Here is a 19900-nt window from a genome sequence, read left to right on the forward strand (position 1 = left end):
TTTTCACCATTGGATTCCTCGCGTCGAGATCTTCAAAACTAGATCCCATGTTGATAGGTTTTGACGAACTTTTTTTTCACGAAAAAAACGGACGTAAAAACCTAATCGGAAGCACGATTTTTTTCCTTTCCGAAAGAGGCACGCCCGTGCCTCTCGCGAATCACAACCGTGCCTCTCGTGGAAGCAAAACCGTGACTCTCGTGAAAAAAACAGAAAACGTGTTTTTTTTTCGTTTCCGAGAGGCACGGCCGTGACTCTCGCGAAAGCACAACCGTGCCTCTCGCGAAGCAAAACCGTGACTCTCGTGAAAGAAAAAAAAAACAGAAAACGCGTATTTTTTCCTTTCCGAGAGGCACGACCGTGACTCTCGCGAAAGCACAACCGTGCTTCTCGCGGAAGCAAAAACGTGACTCTCACGGAAGAAAAAAACAGAAAATGCGTTTTGTTTTTTCTTTTCCGAGAGGCACGGCTGTGACTCTCGCGAAAGCACAACCGTGCCTCTCGCGGAAGCAAAACCGTGAATCTCGTGAAAGAAAAAAAATAGAAAACGCGTTTTTTTTTCGTTTCCGAAAGGCACGGCCGTGACTCTCGCTAAAGCACAATCGTGCCTCTCGCGGAAGAAAAACCGTGACTTTCGCGAAAGAAAAAAAAAGAAAACGCGTTTTTTGTGGAATTTTTTTTTCCATTTTTTTTCGAAAAGCTAAGAAAGACCGGGGAAAAACCAAAACGTCGAAAAACCCCAGAAAAAACCCGTTAAAAAGCCGAAAACGCGTGCGAAAAAATAAAAAAGACAAAATCCGGAAGGAACGTCCAGAGCGCGACACGTGGCGAATGACTGAGAGCGCGCCAAGTGGCGCTGATTGTTGCCAGGCTGCCGAAGGAGCGCTCGTTAACTAGTTGCTCCCACTTCTGACCGATTTTTCAGAACTGCTGTAAAATAGCTGTTGGGCCTTGTAGCTAGCAGAGCTCATTCATCAAAGCCCAGTCACGAAGCCCGCGTAGGTGTGACAGGCCATCTCGTCTTCTTCCTCTCCACCGCCACAAAACCCTAGGCTGCTCGTCGCTTTAAACCTCCGCCCCCACATGTTCTCACGCGCCTCCCTTCCCCTCTCCCCCTTGTAGCACCCTCCCCCCCCCCCCCTCCTCCCACCCTCCTCGCCGGCCGCGCCCATGGCGACCCCGTCGTACGCGGCCGTGAAGTGCCTGAACACGTCCTCTTCCAGCCGCAAGCGCTTCGTGGTAAGAGCATCCGCCGCGCTTTCGCTCCCCGGTAAATCGAGCTCATGGATGGATTTACGGCTGCTAATGAGGTCTGTGTCGGTTTGTGCAGTTCAAGAGCTTCACAAAGCGGGTGGAGGAATTAGACATCAATGTTTACCGTAGCATCGATGAGGTCAAGGCGGAGCCCTCGAGCGGTTCCTCGTTTTTCCTCGATGCTCTGGTGGAGTGGAGGGTATGCATTTTTCTTTCTTTCTCGTGCTTTTTTATGTATCTTCTGTGTGCAAAATTCAACTCTTGGAGCAACCGGAAAGCTAATTTGCTGCCTAGAACATTGGGAAAGCTTAATCGCCTTAATTAGTTTATTTTTTTTGATTCTCCTATAGTTCGATAAATGTGATAGATGCACTGCAACAGTTTCCAATTTGGATATCAGTGGAAACAGAACTCAAAAGATTTAGATCCCACCAGCCAAGACAAATCTTCTTACCTGCTTTGTATGAATTTGACATATACTGTGGTATTTCTATTATGTGCCTTGCATGTTATTGGTTAAGTTTCGAATCTCAGGAGATCACAAACCTTGTATGATATATTATGGTGATGTCCAAAGGCTGCAACTACTCATGCAACATCATGATCCTAGATCCACTGCAGAATTCCAGTTACACATAGCAATGAAATCCAAACCACTAAAGGAACATAAATTGACAAATGATCATCCCTTTGTTGTTTCAATATCCACAATTAAATATCCACCCAGCAGTTGACTTGTCTGAAAGTTACATCTTTTTGATTCCCAAACATAGGAACCAGTTCAAACTGTTTTCTTCACACAAACTAATAATCCAAGAGAATGGATACATCAAAACGGGAGAAATATATTTATGTATTTCCTCTGTAAACAAATATAAGAGCGTTTAGATCACTATTTTAGTGATCTAAATGCTCTTATATTTCTTTACAGAGGGAGGATATATCTTTACAGAAGCCACAACCATGCATATACTGTCCTAACCATCCCCCAATAATAACAACAGTAATTCACCAACATGCAAAAGTCCTTATAGCCACTCGCCCACTCCAACTCATTCGTTGTCCCATTCCACGCTCCTTTAAGCCCACATAATCTGTGGAACAGTTTAATGATTCATCTTACTTTTCAGTCTTCCAGAATACTGATGACACAAAGACTTCATGGCATAACTAAAAAAAACATAACTCACGTTGCATATTACACATAACACATAGTAATAGAAAAACAAAGTAAATGAAGAAGATCACCCATTCAGTCTTCGTTGGTAGCATGATTTGCTTATTGCGGTCAGCAGGCTAACATTCCAACTCGTTACAAATTGGAATATTACAACCCCAAACAGCTCTAACCTAAGCCAAGGTGTTAAAAACTCAAGTTGCCAGTTGCCATTATAAAACACTGATCCATGAAAACTATGGCCAGCGTGTCATTTGTCGATCACTTCAAACTTTCTAAGCACTTGGAAGACCTACACCTGAGGATGTGTTAAACTCTACATTGCAAATTTGAGATGACTCCCCAGTCAACTGAGAAGTCCATGCCATTGCGAAACCAAAAAGAACAAAATTAAAATAAATATCAATTTAACCCAAATTATCTTCTTATCTGCACTTCATGCACACACCAATTCTTAAGTATACCTTGGCGGAACTATGCTAGTCCCCACACCCCTGTTCAACTCCAGATGACGAAGCTTGGAACTTTAGGAGCAATTGTAGACTTCTGAATTTCAAAGAAATGTCCTTAGCTTCCTAAGCTTATAATTGTAGACTTCAGGAGTAAGTGTTTCAAATTTCACAGGACGTCCTTAATCTTCCAATCGGTCGATGGCAATATTATATTTTAGATTAAGATTCTGCATTTAGGATCTGAAATGCTCTGTCAACATCTATATTTTTCATAGGAGGTTGAGGAACTACTTTTCAGATTTTAGAAGTGGAATGATAAGTGGTGGTCATTACTGAATTTTTTTTCAGCTGTTGGTTGTGATTTTTGAATGTCTGGAGTTTAGGTTTGTATGATTGTGAGACCGTGAGAGTGAGAAGTTGCTGTGACGATGATGTTTGCTCATTCATACCTATTGTGGCTGGTTGTGCAATGACCTGTAGTGATCTAGAATTAAGGTTCCTAACACATGGAGACATTTCTGAGTTTGTATTCTGTCTAGCTTCTGTGGAAGTTTATTCCGTGAATCGTACATCTTTAGTGATTGACAAACATTCTGCTATCCTCTTAATTTTGTCTTGTTCTTGTGATTTAGGAGCTGAATACTGCAGAAGACTTCATCTCGTTTTACGATGAGATGATACCATTGGTGCAGACATTGCCACAAATCGTATTGCACCGTGAGAAAATATTTTCTGGGCTGCTACAACGAGTAAATATGGCGGCACGATTGTCCCTCGAGCCAATATTCATGTAAGTGGGTCATCGTTTCACGAATCTATTTGAATGGAGTGACTTGGTACTTAAAACATGTTATGTGCTGTCGTTTGCCTTTCCATGTTTTTTGGGTTTGGGTCACAGATAGAATGACTGGTATTACACTGAATATTTTCATTTGGGATCTAAGTTAGATGCCGCGTCCCACATTGTTTCCAAAAGCTTTCATGCAAAGAAAGCTGGAAAGGAACCCAAATTTGACATCCTCTTCGATCATCTGCCAGGACTTGCTGCTTTGGAGTTGTTGTGGACTTGTTTGTATATAGTTGTATGGCTGTTGTATATGCTATATGATGCGTATGTATGCTCTGGTACATAGTTAAATTGAGCTTACTGAACTGAGGCTATGTAATATTTTTGGATCACTTAAACTGTTTTTTGAACATTAACATGTGGGATTTGGGAAAGGTGTGCTGAACTACTCTCTCATGAGTGGATTGGTCGAAATATTGTATCGTCTGCAATCAAACATACTAACTTATTCCTTGCTTATGATGCCAAGCCTGGCCTTCAAAGATTTCAAATGAGTGTCAGCAGGGCTATACTGAACTGCAATGCGCTGGCCCTTGCATGATGCAATATAATGTTTAAACTTCTTTGTTATGTGATACCTAAAGTAAACTTCCACCTAGAGTATCCCTCATTTAGTTTGCCAGTCCCATATTTCTGTTTTGATTTTGAAATTTACTGAGGGGATCTTGAATTTCCTTGTTCAGTATTCTGGCGTCATTTTCAAATTTGCTGTGGGTATCTTTAATACATAGCTCTGGACTTCAGTATCATGTACTAGAGTCAGCTTGTTCAAATGTTATGTTTGTTTTCTACATTCTTGTGTCTTGTTGGTGTTAATTACTATTTTAGCTATTATTGGAGGTCTAAAGTGATTTTTTGTTTACATGCAGGTTAATTGCAGAATTCGCCAGGGATATTCTAGAGGAATTTTTGCCGTGAGTTTCCTAATTCAAATAGTATTAATATTCATCTAGCATGATTGTTTACTTATGGCTTCATACTTCCTTGTTCACTTTGGTGGCCATTCTTGTTTGGTTCTTTTTCTTAAGAGGGTTTAAACTTCTTCCCATTTTGTTGATTGCAGGTTTCTAGCAAGACACGCTAGTGCTATTTTGGCTCTCCTTAGTGATGGGGGTGATCGTGACCCTGAAATCCTGGAGCAGGTAGAATATCTTATTATTCTGATTTTAACATATTGTGGTTCAGTAAGACATAATGATGTGTTGCATTTCAGGTCTTCACATCTTGGTCACGCATAATGATGTACTTGCAGAAGTATCTAGTAAAAGATGTTGTTCAGATTCTCAGGTTAGTTTTTGTCTGCAAGAAATGAGATCTACGTACGTTTTTAAAACTCGAACCCATTTTATTATCTCTTCACCAGGATAGAGTAAACAACTTGCGTGTATCATTTTTTAACACCATCAAACTTACTGCAAATTCCTTATCATCTCTGAAGGATCACATCTCCGCTGAGATTTTTCCCAAAGGATTATGTGAGAGAATTTATGGCTGAATCTGTTTCATTTTTGCTGAGGAATGCACGTAACGATCAACTAACAGAAGGTATTGTTCTATTTTTTTTCTGTCCTTCTCTGAACTGGATAGCATGTTTAACCGCGGGAATAGTCCCGCCTTTGCTCGATTAGAGAAGAGTGGTGATGCTTCTGCCTGCCTACTGTGCGATGATATTGTAAATCTTGTCTCCAATTTGGTGGATTACCAGACTTCTGAATTTAATCTTTCTTAGCATTAGCTTCATGTTGTATGCAAGTACTCAGCAATTCAGTGGCTTATTTTTGTTGAGGCACATTATTTTATGTAAGTCATATCTAGAACACTTCCTTTGTGAAATACATATTGTTCGCTTCAGCCCCACCAGTTAAGCCAGACACTCTAAACTCAGCCTCCAAGTATTTATATTTTTGGGTTGGAAGCGCAGGTGTGGGGAATGCTGCTATGATGCCAGACCTTGTTATGAGGTATATTATCTTCTGTTATATTAACTACCTTTATCCCCCCCTTTTGTTTTTTAGGTTTAAGGAAAGCTCTGTTTGAGGCTGCTAAAAAATCGTCACCTATACGGATAGACGGGGTGACTGCGTTGTTGTGGCACGTAATGAGAGGAACTTACACAAAGCTTCACTCAAGAGCTGGAAATGTCATGGAGTTCTTGTTGAGCAAGTCAATATGTACCACTATCGACAATAAATTCCCAGATGGTCAGATAACATTTTGTAGACGATGTACTGTTGTAATTTTTGTGCCCATTAGCTGCATTGCCTTGTACTTCCACTGATCCTATATGTTGATTTTTTTATTGGCTATCTCATTATCGTTTCAGTTTAATTAAACTGCACGCATCTATTGTTGATTCACTGAGTTAGATTTGTCTACCGTTCTAACCATGATTTAGTAACTGAAAATATCCTTTGTGAATTATACGAATGGCGATGTTTGTATTGCAAATGGCTATTTTCGTTTATATTGTCATCATTATTCAGTAATGTAATCATTGGATTAATACAATATGCAGGGTCTTCTACTACTCGTGAGGTCATAACTGGTGTTATCCATAGATTATGCAACGAAGTGGATCAGAAAGAGTTGGCGTTGATATATACTTGCTTGTTTAAAGAAATCAAAAGCTGCATTAAGGATGACTGTTTGGGGCACTTGAAACACATGATTGATTTTCTTACATTTGCTCTAGAAAACAGCAAGCAGAGTGATATGCTTGGTAAGAGCTTGTCTCACCATCCATATGCTTTTTATTGTTTTGAGTAATGTTGGTAGTTTTAATTAGAATATCTTTCTGTATTTTCCCCCTTTTCAGACAAGGCTGATGTTCTTGAACTTGTTAAGTTGCTGATTCATAAGTATGTTAGGCCTGGTATCAGGACAGGAGAAGCTTCTTCATCTGAGTTTCTTGGGAGTATCTTGGACTTTCTTCTTTGTGTTTTGGATGTTCCAGTTATTTCTTGCAATTTATCCATCATATACGCCCCTGTATTTGAACTAACCAATTTGAGGTAAATTATGCCTGTAGAACCCATGGTCATATTATTTATATTCCAAAAGCAATCTAGCACAGCTCACGGTTTAATTCTGACGTTTCAGTGCGGTTGCCTTTATGAAAAAGCTTTGCATGAAAGGGCCACAAATTATAAAAGCTTTTGAGAGTCAGATACTGAGGTATGCACTAGTAATTGTTGTTATACTTCAAATAGTACTTGTACAATTCCACACATTAAGATTTGACCCTGCAATTTTATGCCTTGCAGTGCAATGGATAATATTCTTGAGACTTCACCCGAGGAAGTTCTCTTTATCCTTCTGCATTTATTTAAGAAAGCAACAGATGGAGTAACTCATGACATTGATGGTAGTCATCTTGATCGGGAGAAGAAAGTGTACAAGTTCTGTGATTCAAATGTCCGTTTATGGATAGAGTTTGTAGATGATATAGTCAAGACAGGCAATCATTCGAGTAATCTGGTCAGTGCAAAGGAAGCTGCTATACTATGGGGATCTGTTCGCTGCTACTCAAATGTTAAAGACGCCCCTCAAGATAGTTTAGCAATGCTGAATAAGTTTATTCGCAGCCTTGATCTGTTACTTGAGGTGGAAGAAGGTGATTGTACTTGAAGATTTATGTACTTTGTTACATTAACCATCTGCAGTCTTCTGAAAAGGCACAATTTTTGTCGACATGCAGATAGCATTAGTGGTCTTCCGAAGAATACCTGGAGAAGTCTACTCGGTGCAGCATTATTATCGTACCATGAACTACTGCTGGTTAACGTCGGTAAAAAATCAGAATTAAGTTTCTTCCTATCTCTTGCCAAGAGGCACAGCACATGTCCGCAAGTACTCTCTGCTGTAGCTGAATATTTGGATTCCCTACATGGGTAAAGTTATTTCTGCTCTAACTTTCTACTCCCTCTGTCTCAAAATATAAGAGGTTTTTTGACACTTATATTTTGAGACAGAGGGAGTACTTATTTTGATCAATTTTCACGGTTATTCAATTCTCTTTGTTTGTTTCTGTGAGCAGAGCAACTTCCCTGGGGATGATGGAAGAATTCGATCCACAGAATCTCTTGAATTCATTCTGTATCTTTGGTGCTAGCTTGAGCAGTCCAAATAAGAATGTCCGGGTTTTGACATTGAGGATTTTATCTTATTATGCAAAGATGGATCAACGCCTAGGCTCAGATGATGAGCGGCCACATAAGAGGCGGAAAGCAGAAGATTCTGCAGAGGAAACTCTTGAACTTAAATACACTAATGTACATTCTGGCAGCTAATATTTCACTTGCTATTTGCTGTTTTTATTCTAACATCTCCCTTGAAATCAGGTTGTCGATACTCTTCTCGTTGTTGAATCAACTCCAGTTTCAGTATCTACTAGCCGCAAAATTGCTATCTTTGTTTCTCGGATACAAATGAGTCTATCTTCTAATACGGTTCATGATGATTACATACCTCTTCTCTTGCATGGGATTATTGGCATCTTATACAATCGATTTAGTGATCTGTGGCCACCAGCACTGGATTGTCTTGCTGTCCTTGTTAGCAAACACAAGGATCTTGTCTGGAGTCAGTTTATTCAGTTTATTGCAGTTTATCAGTCAAAGGGTCTAACCGTGAGAAACCAAGAGAAGCTGCTAGCTGTGTCCCACCCAGAATGTATGTCTCATCCATCTGTAATTTTCTGTTTGTATTTTCTTCTATGTAAACCCACCCCTATGCTCCATTTACCTTTGTTCTCATTCACTGCATGTTTCATTTTGAGTTTCTCCTGTCCATCTCTTGTATTGCTGTATTTCTGACTCTATTTATGTTAAAGAGGACAAATAGAAAGAAATAATTTTTATTGCTCTATATGGGAGTTGACGAGTATGTTGAGACACTGTGGCTTTGCATCCCATTGTGTTGAGACTGTTGTGCTTGTGCCTCTGTCTTGGTAAACTGCACATATAACTTTTCAAGCTTTCACCAAGTTTTTATTTCCTACTAATTGGCCTTAGGAGACCCAAACTTGTGAAACGATGCTTGGTGGATTGATTAAGTGTTATGGTATTTGGATGTCAATAAGCATGCAACAGTAGTGACTGCAGACCTTTTGTTTGTTATGGACTTATGGTTAAGTAATTATCTTGAAGTCGAGTTTATGTGCTTAAGTGCTTTTACCATTTCTTATTTCAATCTTTGATTTTTGCAGCTATTATTGACTGCTTCAGCTTATATCTTGCTACGGATTTTGATTATACACCCCTTGAGACGATTGCTACACTATTGCTTCAAGCCCTCCAAAAGATACCTGATGTTGCTGAGTCTTGCTCTCGACATGTTGTAACATTATTTCTAAACTTCATGGGCTATACCGATGGCAGCATCACTAGGTATTTATGGAAGACATTGTTTATGCAGCTCAGACTTGAATACTGAATCTCCAATCCTTATTAATGCCCTTTTTAATCTTGATTTTGACAGTGTTGATTCATATATGTCTGACAAGTGTAAAGGCAAACAATGGAAAATGATTCTAAAAGAATGGCTGAACTTGTTGCGAGCAATGCGCAATGCTCGATCACTGTCCCAGAGCAAGATTATTCAGGAAATATTAACTGAAAGGTTTGTGAATTTTGTAATGTTGCTAATATGAATTTCCTGCATGTGAGGTGCTGCATGGAAATTTATGACTAATTAACATTTATTGCCAGGGTCCTTGATGAGAGTGATCCTGATATACAAGCAAAAGCATTGGATTGCATTCTGAACTGCAAGGATGAATTCCTAATCCCATACAGTCAAAACCTTAAGAATCTGATCGGCTTGAAAACTCTCCGTGAAGAACTCACCACGTGGGCAGTTTCACATGACTCTTTGTCTATCCAGAAATGTCACAGAAGTCATGTTGTTCCTTTGGTTATTCATGTGTTAACACCTAAAGTAAGAAAACTGAAGCTGCTTGGTTCTCGAAAGGTTGGTATCTTTAGTTAGCAAAAGAAATATTTGTATTTCAGTTCACGTGAAAGCTAACTTCTATTCGTTTTGTATTGTTGTGCAGCACACGGGGGTTAGCCATCGAAAGGCCATTCTCCGTTTCCTTCTGCAGTTTGATGCAAAGGAGCTTCAGCTCTTTTTCTCGTTACTACTAAAGTCCTTGATCCCTGGGAGCCTTCAACTTGAAATGTTCTCTTGTCAGTCTGGCGACCTACTTGAAAGTATTTCTGATGCCGTGGGAACTTCGTCCATCATCTGTCTAGAGAGTCTTACATGGAAAAGGGCAAATGGTTTTCTTCATTTAGTTGAAGAGATTTTTGGTACTTTCGGCATGACACATATAGGTCCATATCTTAATGCTCTATTGATCATTGTTGTTCGGTTGCTGGAGAGTTGCATGCGGAATCTTGGAAACAGCAGCGATGAGAAAGATCCTTGTAAACAATCAAATCACCCTGATAATGGTTGTTCCAATGACCAGGAAGCTGACAATTCCATAGATCTGAATGAATGCCCAAACGAGATGACAGTAGCCGACGATACTGAGGTGTGTCACGTTATATAAGCATCACCTGCAAAAATATGCAGTGCTGTCACCTTTAATATTGGTTTAGTTATTACAGATCTGTACCATGTTGTTTGGCGGAACTACCAAATAGCTGTTCTGTTCTTCCTGGAAAAAAATTGTTGATGATTTGCCCAATTTAATCTAGAAGTATCTGATATTTTAGGGAAAGACTAGTTAAACATATTTTATAGCATATAACAAGTGTAGTTACTGTTTGATATGATGGGTCTGTCAGTCTTACTCAAAGTTATCGTATGTGTACCCGTCATTATTTCTCCGATCAAAGTAGCGTACACTGTGTTGACAAATCATGAATATCTTCTCTGTTACTGTTTGTTATGATGGTTCTGTCAAAGTCTTACTCAAAGTTATCGTGTGTACCCGTCATTATTTCTTTGATCAAAGTAGCGTACACTGTGTTGACAAATCATGAATATCTTCTCTGAACTAATCCCTGTCTCACTCTTTTATGCAGGCAAGTGCCTCAGTCAAGCAGTTAAAGGATCTTAGGTCCTTATGTATTCGAATCGTTTCCTTGGCACTTGGTCGGTATGAAAGTCATGACTTTGGAGAATACTTCTGGAGTACTTTTTTTGCTTCTGTGAAACCTCTGATTGACTGCTTCAGACAAGAGGCTGGCAGTAGTGAGAAACCGAGCTCTTTATTTTCTTGCTTCATGGTTATGAGTCAGAGCCCAAAATTAGCACCACTATTAGGGACTAATAACCTTGTACCGGCTATATTTTCTATTTTGACTGTGAGGACTGCATCAGAATCTATCACCTCCTATGCACTTGAGTTTGTTGAGAATCTATTGAGGCTGGATAATGATTTGGAGCAGCAAGAAGATCACTCGGTGAAGAAAATTCTTGCTCAACATATGGATGTTCTTCTCAACAGTCTCCATGATTTTGTTAATTATCGCAAAGAACTTCACAGGTATATGCTTTTGTTTGTGTGGAGTCTGACAAATGGCACTGAATTGCTCATGTCTTCTTATTATATTGATCTATTTTATGGTCAAGCATCTCTTATGAGTAGTCAGGGCCTTAAAGTTGTCTTCTTACTAACTCACATACCATCATTCCCTCGATGCGATTCATGTTTTTTTCTTTTGAAAACTCTGCTTGGACCTTATCCATATTGTTTGGAGAGAAACTATGAACTTAAGAAAAAGAACTCACTACACCACTAGAGTTATTTTATGGTCAAGCATCACTAAATTAGTGACATCAATTGTGCATTGTTCGGGGCATTCTGTTTCTTGCCTGGAGGTGCCTCACATTGAAGTTATTACTCATTTTTGGAGCTTATGTTCAGAATGTTCCTTTTGATTTGTACAGGAGATCTGGGAGATGGCTTGGGCAACGTGAACTTAGGTTGTTTAAACTATTGCTAAATTACATCACAGATCCTTCAGCTGCAGAGCATGTTGTAGATCTTGTCCTTCCGTTTTTTAGTAAGAAGGATTTGAACTCTGGTAAGCCTATCTTCAAGTCAAGTTTATCCTGTGCACACATCTGATTTGTATTTCAACATGCACAAATGGGACATGGGATCATTCATTATTTTTCACCTCGGTTGCAACATTCTAGGCTTCTAGCACCCTTGACATGTTTTGCCCTCTTCTGTATCATGTCTTTTATTCAACAGATGAGTGTCTGGAAGCTCTACATGTTGTAAGGGGAATAATACAAAATCTACGACACGGTGTGTGTGTAAAAATTGTAAATGCACTCAATCCATTGCTTGCGACTGTTGGACTCGAGCAGCGGCTATGTATCTGTGATATTTATGATGGGCTTTCATTGCATGAGTCTTCAATGCCCTCTCTGGTAATTATTTCTTTTCTTGTGATGTAATGTCATCTGAGTCAGCTTTGCCCCAGTACCTGTTCCTTTCCTATTTACAGTCTTAGTTGTGATAGTTGGTCCTTCTTACAGGCTCGGTTACTGCGAGATCTGAATGCGGTTTCAACCTCAGAACTAGGTGAACTAGATTATGACATGAGAATCAGAGCATATGATACGGTTCAGCCGCAGTTATTTCACGGCATGCAAGAAGAACATATAGGTGCCATATTATCTCACTGCGTGTATGATATGTCATCCGACGAGCTAATTTTCCGGCAAAGTGCATCCAGGGCTCTTCAATCATTCCTGGGATTCTCTGCATCAGTTATGAACAGTGACCCCGGTGGCTCTGTTGAAACAGCCACTGTTAAACCTGGAGACAATTCCAGAAACATTTGCACGAAAGGCCGTATTCAACAAATATTAGAGAGAACTTACCTTCATAATATGGGAACAGCGATGTCTAAAGACATATCAGTTCAAAAGGTGTAAATTCTGGCTACCTTTTGTATAAACTATATGATGTTACTAACTAAAAAGAAGAAATTAATGCTTTTGTAATTTCAGGAGTGGATCATTTTACTTCGGGAGATGGTCTATAATTTTGATCATGTACCATCCTTAAACTCCTTCAGGCCTCTCTGTAAAGACGATCTGGATGAAGATTTTTTCCACAACATAATTCATTTACAGGTAATTTTACTCAATTCGTTTACCTCAAGAGTCTAAAGTTCCAAACAAATAACAGTGGTTCTTATATTTATGGTCTTTTCCATTAATGCAGGCTGGTAAAAGATCCAAAGCGTTATCTCTTTTCAGGCAGGCAATCAAAGATACCAACTTTTCAGAGGTAAATATTAAATATTGCCAAGTTTTTATTGGTGGAATACGTATCAGATGAAATGAATAGCTGCCACAGATGACTGCCTATTTGTTTGAATGTTTAAGTTCAAAGTTCAGTCCGTCAATGACTATATCTTTTGCTATTGATTGCCATAATGGGTGTTTGTGGGGTGTATCTCACCCCATTTAGTATGAAATAGCACATTAACCATGGTGCAATGTGCACTATCTTGCTTGGCTGCAGGATTATTTCTTCTTGGCTTTATGAAGCTAATATTGCTCATTAGTTCTCACACAATATTAGCTGGCACAACAAATTCAAATGGATGAAGCATTTGATTCATGTTGTCTCCTTTTTTTAATCCACTAACTTCAATTCTTTTGCTTTTGGTTTAGGACGTGACTATGAAAGTCTTTGTTCCACTGTTTTTCAATATGTTTTTTGATGTCAAAGCTGGGAAGGGTGAACATGTAAGAGATGTATGTTTGGATACACTTTCTTCTGTTGCTGCCAAAGTGCAGTGGGAGCATTACAGAACAATATTGATGAGATGCTTCCGCGAGTTGAGTCTCAAGCCTGATAAGCAGAAAGTCATTTTGAGGCTAATATGTGCTGTGTTAGATGTGTTCCATTTCATGAAACCCGCAACTGATATCTCGAGTAATTCTGATGGTATGATTGGAGATTCTCATTCTTCCGTTACATTCTCCTCAACCATAGTCTCTTTGGAGAAGCAACAATACCTGCGAAAGGTAGTATTTCCACAGGTCCATAAGTTATTAGGAGCCGATCCAGAGAAAGTCAATGTAAGCATAAACCTGGTAGCACTCAAAATACTCAAGTTACTACCGGTGGATTATTTTGAGTCACAACTTTCAAGCATCATACATCGAATCTGCAACTTTCTCAAGAATTGTCTTGAAAGCGTACGTGATGAAGCAAGGTCAGCTTTAGCTGCATCGCTTAAGGAACTTGGGATTGGTTACCTGCAGTTTGTGGTCAAGATATTGAGGGCGATACTGAAAAGGGGTTACGAGCTACATGTTCTGGGCTACACCCTTCATTTTTTATTATCAAAAACTGTGACTGCTGAGATGAATGGTAGTCTTGACTATTGCTTACAAGATTTGTTGTCTGTAGTTGAGAGTGATATACTTGGAGATATTGCGGAACAAAAGGAAGTTGAGAAAATTGCCTCCAAAATGAAAGAGACAAAGAAGAGAATGTCATTTGAGACTCTTAAGTTGATTGCTCAGAGTATTACATTCAGGACACATTCTTCGAAATTAATCTTGCCAATTTCTGCACATCTTCAGAAGCACCTTACTCCAAAATTAAGAACGAAACTTGAGGCGATGTTACACAGTATAGCCTTGGGGGTTGAGTGCAACCCATCAACTGAAACCTCAAACTTATTTATATTTGTTTATGGCCTTGTTGAGGATACCATTGAAGGGAATGAATCTCAGCGCAAAAAGAATATGGAATCTGGTCCTGGTCAAAAAAACATTCTCAGAATGAATTTCCTAGAACTTGGCGAGAGTGGGTTACAAAATTCCTATATATTTACCAGGTTTGCACTTTCTTTGCTGCGCAATCGGTTGAAGAGCATCAAGCTGCACAAGGAAGATGAGCAACTATTGTCTATGTTAGATCCTTTTGTCAACCTTCTGGGAAAATGCCTGAGTTCCAAGTATGAAAGTGTCCTTTCTGTCACTTTTAGATGTCTTGCCATGTTGGTGAAACTTCCTTTGCCATCTCTCAAGGACAATGCAAATTCTATCAAGAGTGTACTAATGGAGATTGCTCAGAGAACTGGAAATTCTAATGGCCATTTGGTCACATCTTGTTTGAAACTACTTGCTCATTTGCTTAGAGGATTTAGGATTTCACTTTCAGATGATCAACTCCAGATGCTTGTCCGTTTCCCTATTTTTGTTGATCTCCAGACAAACCCATCACCTGTTGCCTTGTCGCTTCTGAAAGCAATTGTCAAAAGAAAATTGGTTTCCCCTGAGATTTATGATATTGTAGTTGGGATAGGAGAATTGATGGTTACAACTCAAACAGAGTCTATACGTCAGCAATGTATGCAAATTCTATTACAGTTTTTTCTAAATTACCCACTCTCAGGGAAGCGCTTACAACAGCATATTGATTTTTTCCTGACAAACCTGAGGTATGCATGAATCCCCAACAGCTACTACTACTTGCCTTTGGCACTGCATGTGTGATGTACTAACTCTATGAAAATTTGCAGTTATGAGCATGCATCAGGAAGAGAAGCGGTGCTCCAAATGCTCCATGATATTCTTACCAGATTCCCTCAGAGGATTATTGATGACCAGGGTCAAACTTTTTTTCTTCATCTGGTAGTTGCCTTGGCAAATGAACAGCACCAGAAGGTGTCTTCTTTGATTGTCACAGCAATCAAGAAGCTGTTAGGGCGCATTGGTGATCAGGGAAAGAATTCTATTTTTGAGTACTCTCTTTCCTGGTACACTGGTGAAAAACAGAATTTGTGGAGCGCTTCAGCCCAGGTTAATGATTATTACCTTTATGATCTCTCAAACACTATATGCAACGAATTTGAAATCGTCTTGCAAATGGTGCTCTCAATTCGTTTTCACATATTTGGAGGGCATAGAAGTACTTCCATCTGTGATTATTGCATTTATTTAGTTTTTCTTTTTCATGAACTGAAGAAGTCTCATTGTATTTTACAGGTTATTAGTCTACTTGTTGGGAATCGCTCATTAGGAATTGGTAAACATCTTGAAAGTATTTTGGCTGTTGCGAAGCGAATAATGGAATCTTCTTGCACCGCTTCTGGAGGAGTACAACTAGACTTAACTGGGGAAACTGATCTGCCATTTTGGAAAGAGGCTTACTGTTCTATTCTAATGATGGATAACTTACTTGAACACTTTCCAGAGTTGTATTTCAAACAAAATACAGAGGTATGTATGATTACCTTTTGAGCACTACTAGATGTTATCATGTGTTCTTTTTACTAGCTGTTGCAGTGCTCTTAATAGTTTATTTCCAGAAATATCATGTTTTGCTATTGATGTAATGCTATATTCCTTGACTGAAAGCAAACCCTTTAATAACTACGTTGTACGGATACTTTGATACGTATCGGATACGCGATACGGGGATACGCCCGATACGCCAATTTTCTAAAAACATGGATACGGGGATACGTTTATATATAGATGTTACATATATTAATTATTACAAATATGTAAAAAAAATTAAGGAGCTTCTAGGTCAAAGCATGCCTCAATACGATTTCCTATTTCTTTCCTTCCGCTCAGTCCACTTCCATTAATTGGCAGTGATATTTGCCTAGGTTTGCTGTTTCAATCAATGCATCGACTCTCTTGCTCACCTTTCAATTGAACAAAAACATTGACAGACATGTTTTCACATGAACTCACGCCCATGTTGGGAATCTTCAAAAGGTGCGCCTTTATTATTGAGGGGATTTCACGTCGAATGAGGGGTTTCAGGTATCCAAAACGTATCGCAGAAGTATCCTAGGAGTATCAAACATTATTTTATTTTTTTAAATCAAAATATCGAGGGATACTTACGGGACACGTATCGGGCAGTATCGGGGCAGTATCCGGCTGGATACGCGCACTTTCTGAAGTATCCGCGCAATGTTTGCTTAGTACAGCGTCGACAAGATATAGACAGAAAGAATGCTTAGTACAGCTTTAACATCAAAGGAATATAGCATTACATCAATATCATGACAAGATATAGACAGAAAGAATGCTTAGTACAGTTCTATATTCCCTGTTTATGCGGAACCGGGTAGTTCCTCGAAAACGAGCAGACGACGCGGAACCACCTCTATATCATGACAAGATATAGACAGAAAGAATGCTTAGTACAGCTTTAATTGCAGCGTCATCCGCTGGTTTTCGAGGAACTACCCGGTTCCACATAAACAGGGAATATGCCGTTCTCTGGAACGTATGGGTTCCGGTTCCTTCGACGAACTAAACACGGGAATGGACTCTGGGGACGGAACTGACCCATTACATTCGACCCCATGATAGAAACTAAACACACCCTAAGATTGCTACCCCTTGACTGCCCATACATTTTTGTGCTACCATGACACACTTTACTTGCAGGCGATATGGATGACAATTTGCAAGCTGCTGATACATCCCCATTTGAAGTTACGCATTTATTCTAGCGCTCTGGTATCCAAGTATTTTGCTTCAGTAGAGCAGAGGAAAAAAGAGAAGTTGGATGTCACATCATCGTTCCTTCTCCAACCAAGCAGGCTATTCCTAATTGCTACTGCTTTCTTGAAACAGTTGAGGATGGAGCCAAGTGATACTGCAGAAAATAAGAAAATTGTACACAATCTTGCATACTCAATCTGTAACTTGCATGTGTTGGTTAAGCAAACAACTTCATCGCATCAGTTTTGGTCTAGCCTTGGTTCTTGTGATCATGGTGCCTTCCTCGAGGGTTTTGAATTGCTTGGTTCAAGAAAAGCAAAGAACACATTTCTCCTCTGCACTGCCTCTTGCACTGACGTAGATGGATCTGGCCTTGACAGCAGTGAAGAACTTGCATCTTTCTTTGTTTCTTCTCTCCTGAAGAAAATGGAAAAAATTGCAATGCAGATGGAGGACGCACATGTAAGCACCGTATCATCATCACACAAGTCAATAAGTCATTGGCCGTTGCAAATATTATTCCTGCAATTGCGTATGATATTTAATACTTACTGTATATTTTCTGTGTTTGCAGATGAAGATCGTGTTCAGTTGTTTCAGTACGATTTCACCAAAACTAAACACTGAAGCTGAATTTTCAACCTATGCTGTTCACATGTTGGCCCCATTGTACAAAGTTGCTGAAGGATTTGCTGGGAAAGTCATCAGTGGTATGATCCTTTTCTTCTTCATATAAATGGGGGGATGCTGCGTATTTTTGTACCAATTTCCTGTTTTTCCGTTCCCTTTGCTTTTGAGGTTAACTTTCTTAGCCAAAACTTGTGCTACCGCCAAATGAGGCATGCCAATAATAACATTTTGCTGTGTTGCTTTATAGATGAAGTTAAGCAGTCAGCAGAGGTGACCAGGGACAAACTACGTGATCTCATTGGTGTTGAGAAATTTGTGGAAATTTACAACAGTGTCCGGAAGGACCTGAAAGCAAAGAGGGAGAGCAGAAAGCAGGCTGAGAAGCTTGTTGCAGCGGTCGACCCAGCGCGGCACGCCAAGAGGAAGTTGCGTATGTCTGCCAAGCACCGAGAACACAAGAAGCGGAAGATAACAGCGATGAAGATGGGAAGGTGGTTGAGGTAGTTTTTGTTGGTGCTAGATGAAGATCAAACAAGTTACTTCTGCCAGCGATGAAGATCAAGCAGAAGCAAGTTGTACAGCGTTCACTTCTGCGTGGCAATGTGTTCTGCTGTTGGACTTCGAAAATTTGTGCTAGATGGCTGGCAGAAAATTTTGTATGCTTGATGTATACATGCATATATCAATCAAGTTACGCCTATACCATTGCAGTTTTGTTGACGACCTGTAGAATCCACTGAATGAATATTGATGAAACTTTCATTACAAGTTTTACTGAACTGAATCTGAATGCGCAACATGGTGAAGCTACTTCTGGGCTTTGGTTGAGGGAGGCGTGTCAGAAATCCAATTCGGCTATATGCTCCTGTTAATCAAAAATGCTTTTGCATTTTTTTGAAGAAAGAGCACTATCTTCAAATATTTATGGGAGAGCTTAACATTTTGACCTGTTACCTCAAGTATTACAATTTATCTTGATTTTCACCGACGTTACCTCCGAGTATTATTCATTATTCTTAATCATGTTTTTTCACCGACGAAGCAAACTTCTAAAAATTCTGAATTTTTGAAGTGCACCTTCTATCTTTATAAGAGGTAAACACACATGGAGTCATAGAACTTGCACATGGAAAATTGTCAAGCATGTCTGGTACACTAAGGGCATGTACGATGGTGCTATCTTAGCAGTGCCACGTAGGATAAGTGATAGGTGGAATAGAGAATACTGATGAGAAAAGGCTTGTTTTCTCTTATTTAAGAGAAGACAAGAGATGATCTCTTAGCATAATATGTCTCGTCATGTTTTTAAGAATGACTAGTTATTGAAGATAAGACTAAGAGATAACCCATTATAGACAAAATGTTTTGTCATTTCTAAACTACATGCAAGACTTAAGATAAGACTATCTTATCAACCATTGTACATGTCGGAGGTAAATATGCATGGAGTTATAGAACTTGCATGCGGAAAAAGTCAAGCATCGTCTGTTACACTAACAAGACCTTCTAAAAAATTGGATTTTTTAGTCTGATTTTTTAAAGTGGGCTTTCTATTTTAAAGTGCACCTTTTATTTTTGTTTTCTACTATGTTTCTTTTTGCGGGGGAAAGAAATCTCCATTAAGCTCACGGGGGCAGCCCCAGCCAGGTTTACAACAAAGTCCATACTGGCAGCAAGCCATACTGCCGTATGCGGCCAACTCATGACTAACAATGTTCTGAGAGTGACTACAGTGAATAAAAAAATCTCCTTGATTGCGAGACTTGCCATCCTGCGGATTTCCTCTACTAGAGCATGATGAACCGATCTATCCCGCTGACGTCTTGTAAGCAGGGTCACCACCTCCGTACTATCCATTTCGACCACGGTCGGTAGGTTCGTCCGATATAAGTCCAACTCTAGGCCTTCTCTGCACGCCGCTAGCTCCGCCTCGAGGGCATTATCACATGTGCGGAGCTCCCTGCATGCGCTATAGATGATTCACCTCTATCATCTCGCAGGATCATACACCGCTAGCCGCGCCCGTGGCCGCAATGTATCTCCCGTTTATGTTCAACTTTGCCCAGCCCGGCACAG

General features: G+C 39.7%; 1 protein-coding gene across 2 annotated transcripts; it reads left to right on the forward strand.

The window, feature by feature from the left end:
* The first annotated feature begins 1091 nt into the window (after nucleotides 1-1091).
* LOC123078466 (small subunit processome component 20 homolog) lies at nucleotides 1092-18608 on the forward strand. Of its 2 annotated transcripts, none has more exons than XM_044500990.1 (31): nucleotides 1092-1239; nucleotides 1331-1453; nucleotides 3516-3673; nucleotides 4600-4644; nucleotides 4794-4872; nucleotides 4944-5017; nucleotides 5169-5275; nucleotides 5746-5931; nucleotides 6246-6449; nucleotides 6546-6741; nucleotides 6830-6904; nucleotides 6994-7343; nucleotides 7428-7620; nucleotides 7767-8001; nucleotides 8071-8401; nucleotides 8937-9117; nucleotides 9209-9349; nucleotides 9439-9700; nucleotides 9786-10268; nucleotides 10765-11228; nucleotides 11633-11769; nucleotides 11943-12124; nucleotides 12233-12628; nucleotides 12710-12835; nucleotides 12927-12992; nucleotides 13382-15165; nucleotides 15247-15526; nucleotides 15713-15946; nucleotides 17138-17656; nucleotides 17769-17904; nucleotides 18072-18608. In XM_044500990.1, exons 1-31 carry the CDS (start codon nucleotides 1171-1173, stop codon nucleotides 18326-18328), a joined length of 8073 nt encoding a protein of 2690 aa, XP_044356925.1. In that variant the 5' UTR covers nucleotides 1092-1170; the 3' UTR covers nucleotides 18329-18608. The 2 variants fall into 2 exon arrangements, with proteins under 2 accessions (XP_044356925.1, XP_044356926.1); XM_044500991.1 differs by having other exon boundaries at nucleotides 7767-7974.
* The last annotated feature ends 1292 nt before the right edge of the window (nucleotides 18609-19900 follow it).

This window comes from Triticum aestivum, chromosome 3D, assembly GCF_018294505.1.
Source record: "Triticum aestivum cultivar Chinese Spring chromosome 3D, IWGSC CS RefSeq v2.1, whole genome shotgun sequence".
Lineage (NCBI taxonomy): Eukaryota > Viridiplantae > Streptophyta > Magnoliopsida > Poales > Poaceae > Triticum > Triticum aestivum.

Coding starts and splice junctions, on each gene's coding strand:
- LOC123078466 (XM_044500990.1), top strand. CDS start 1,171: ATGGCGACCCCGTCGTACGCGGCCGTGAAGTGCCTGAACACGTCCTCT. Junction 6,450..6,545: donor CAAGCAGAGTGATATGCTTG/GTAAGAGCTTGT, acceptor CCCCCTTTTCAG/ACAAGGCTGATGTTCTTGAA. Junction 10,269..10,764: donor CAGTAGCCGACGATACTGAG/GTGTGTCACGTT, acceptor TCTTTTATGCAG/GCAAGTGCCTCAGTCAAGCA.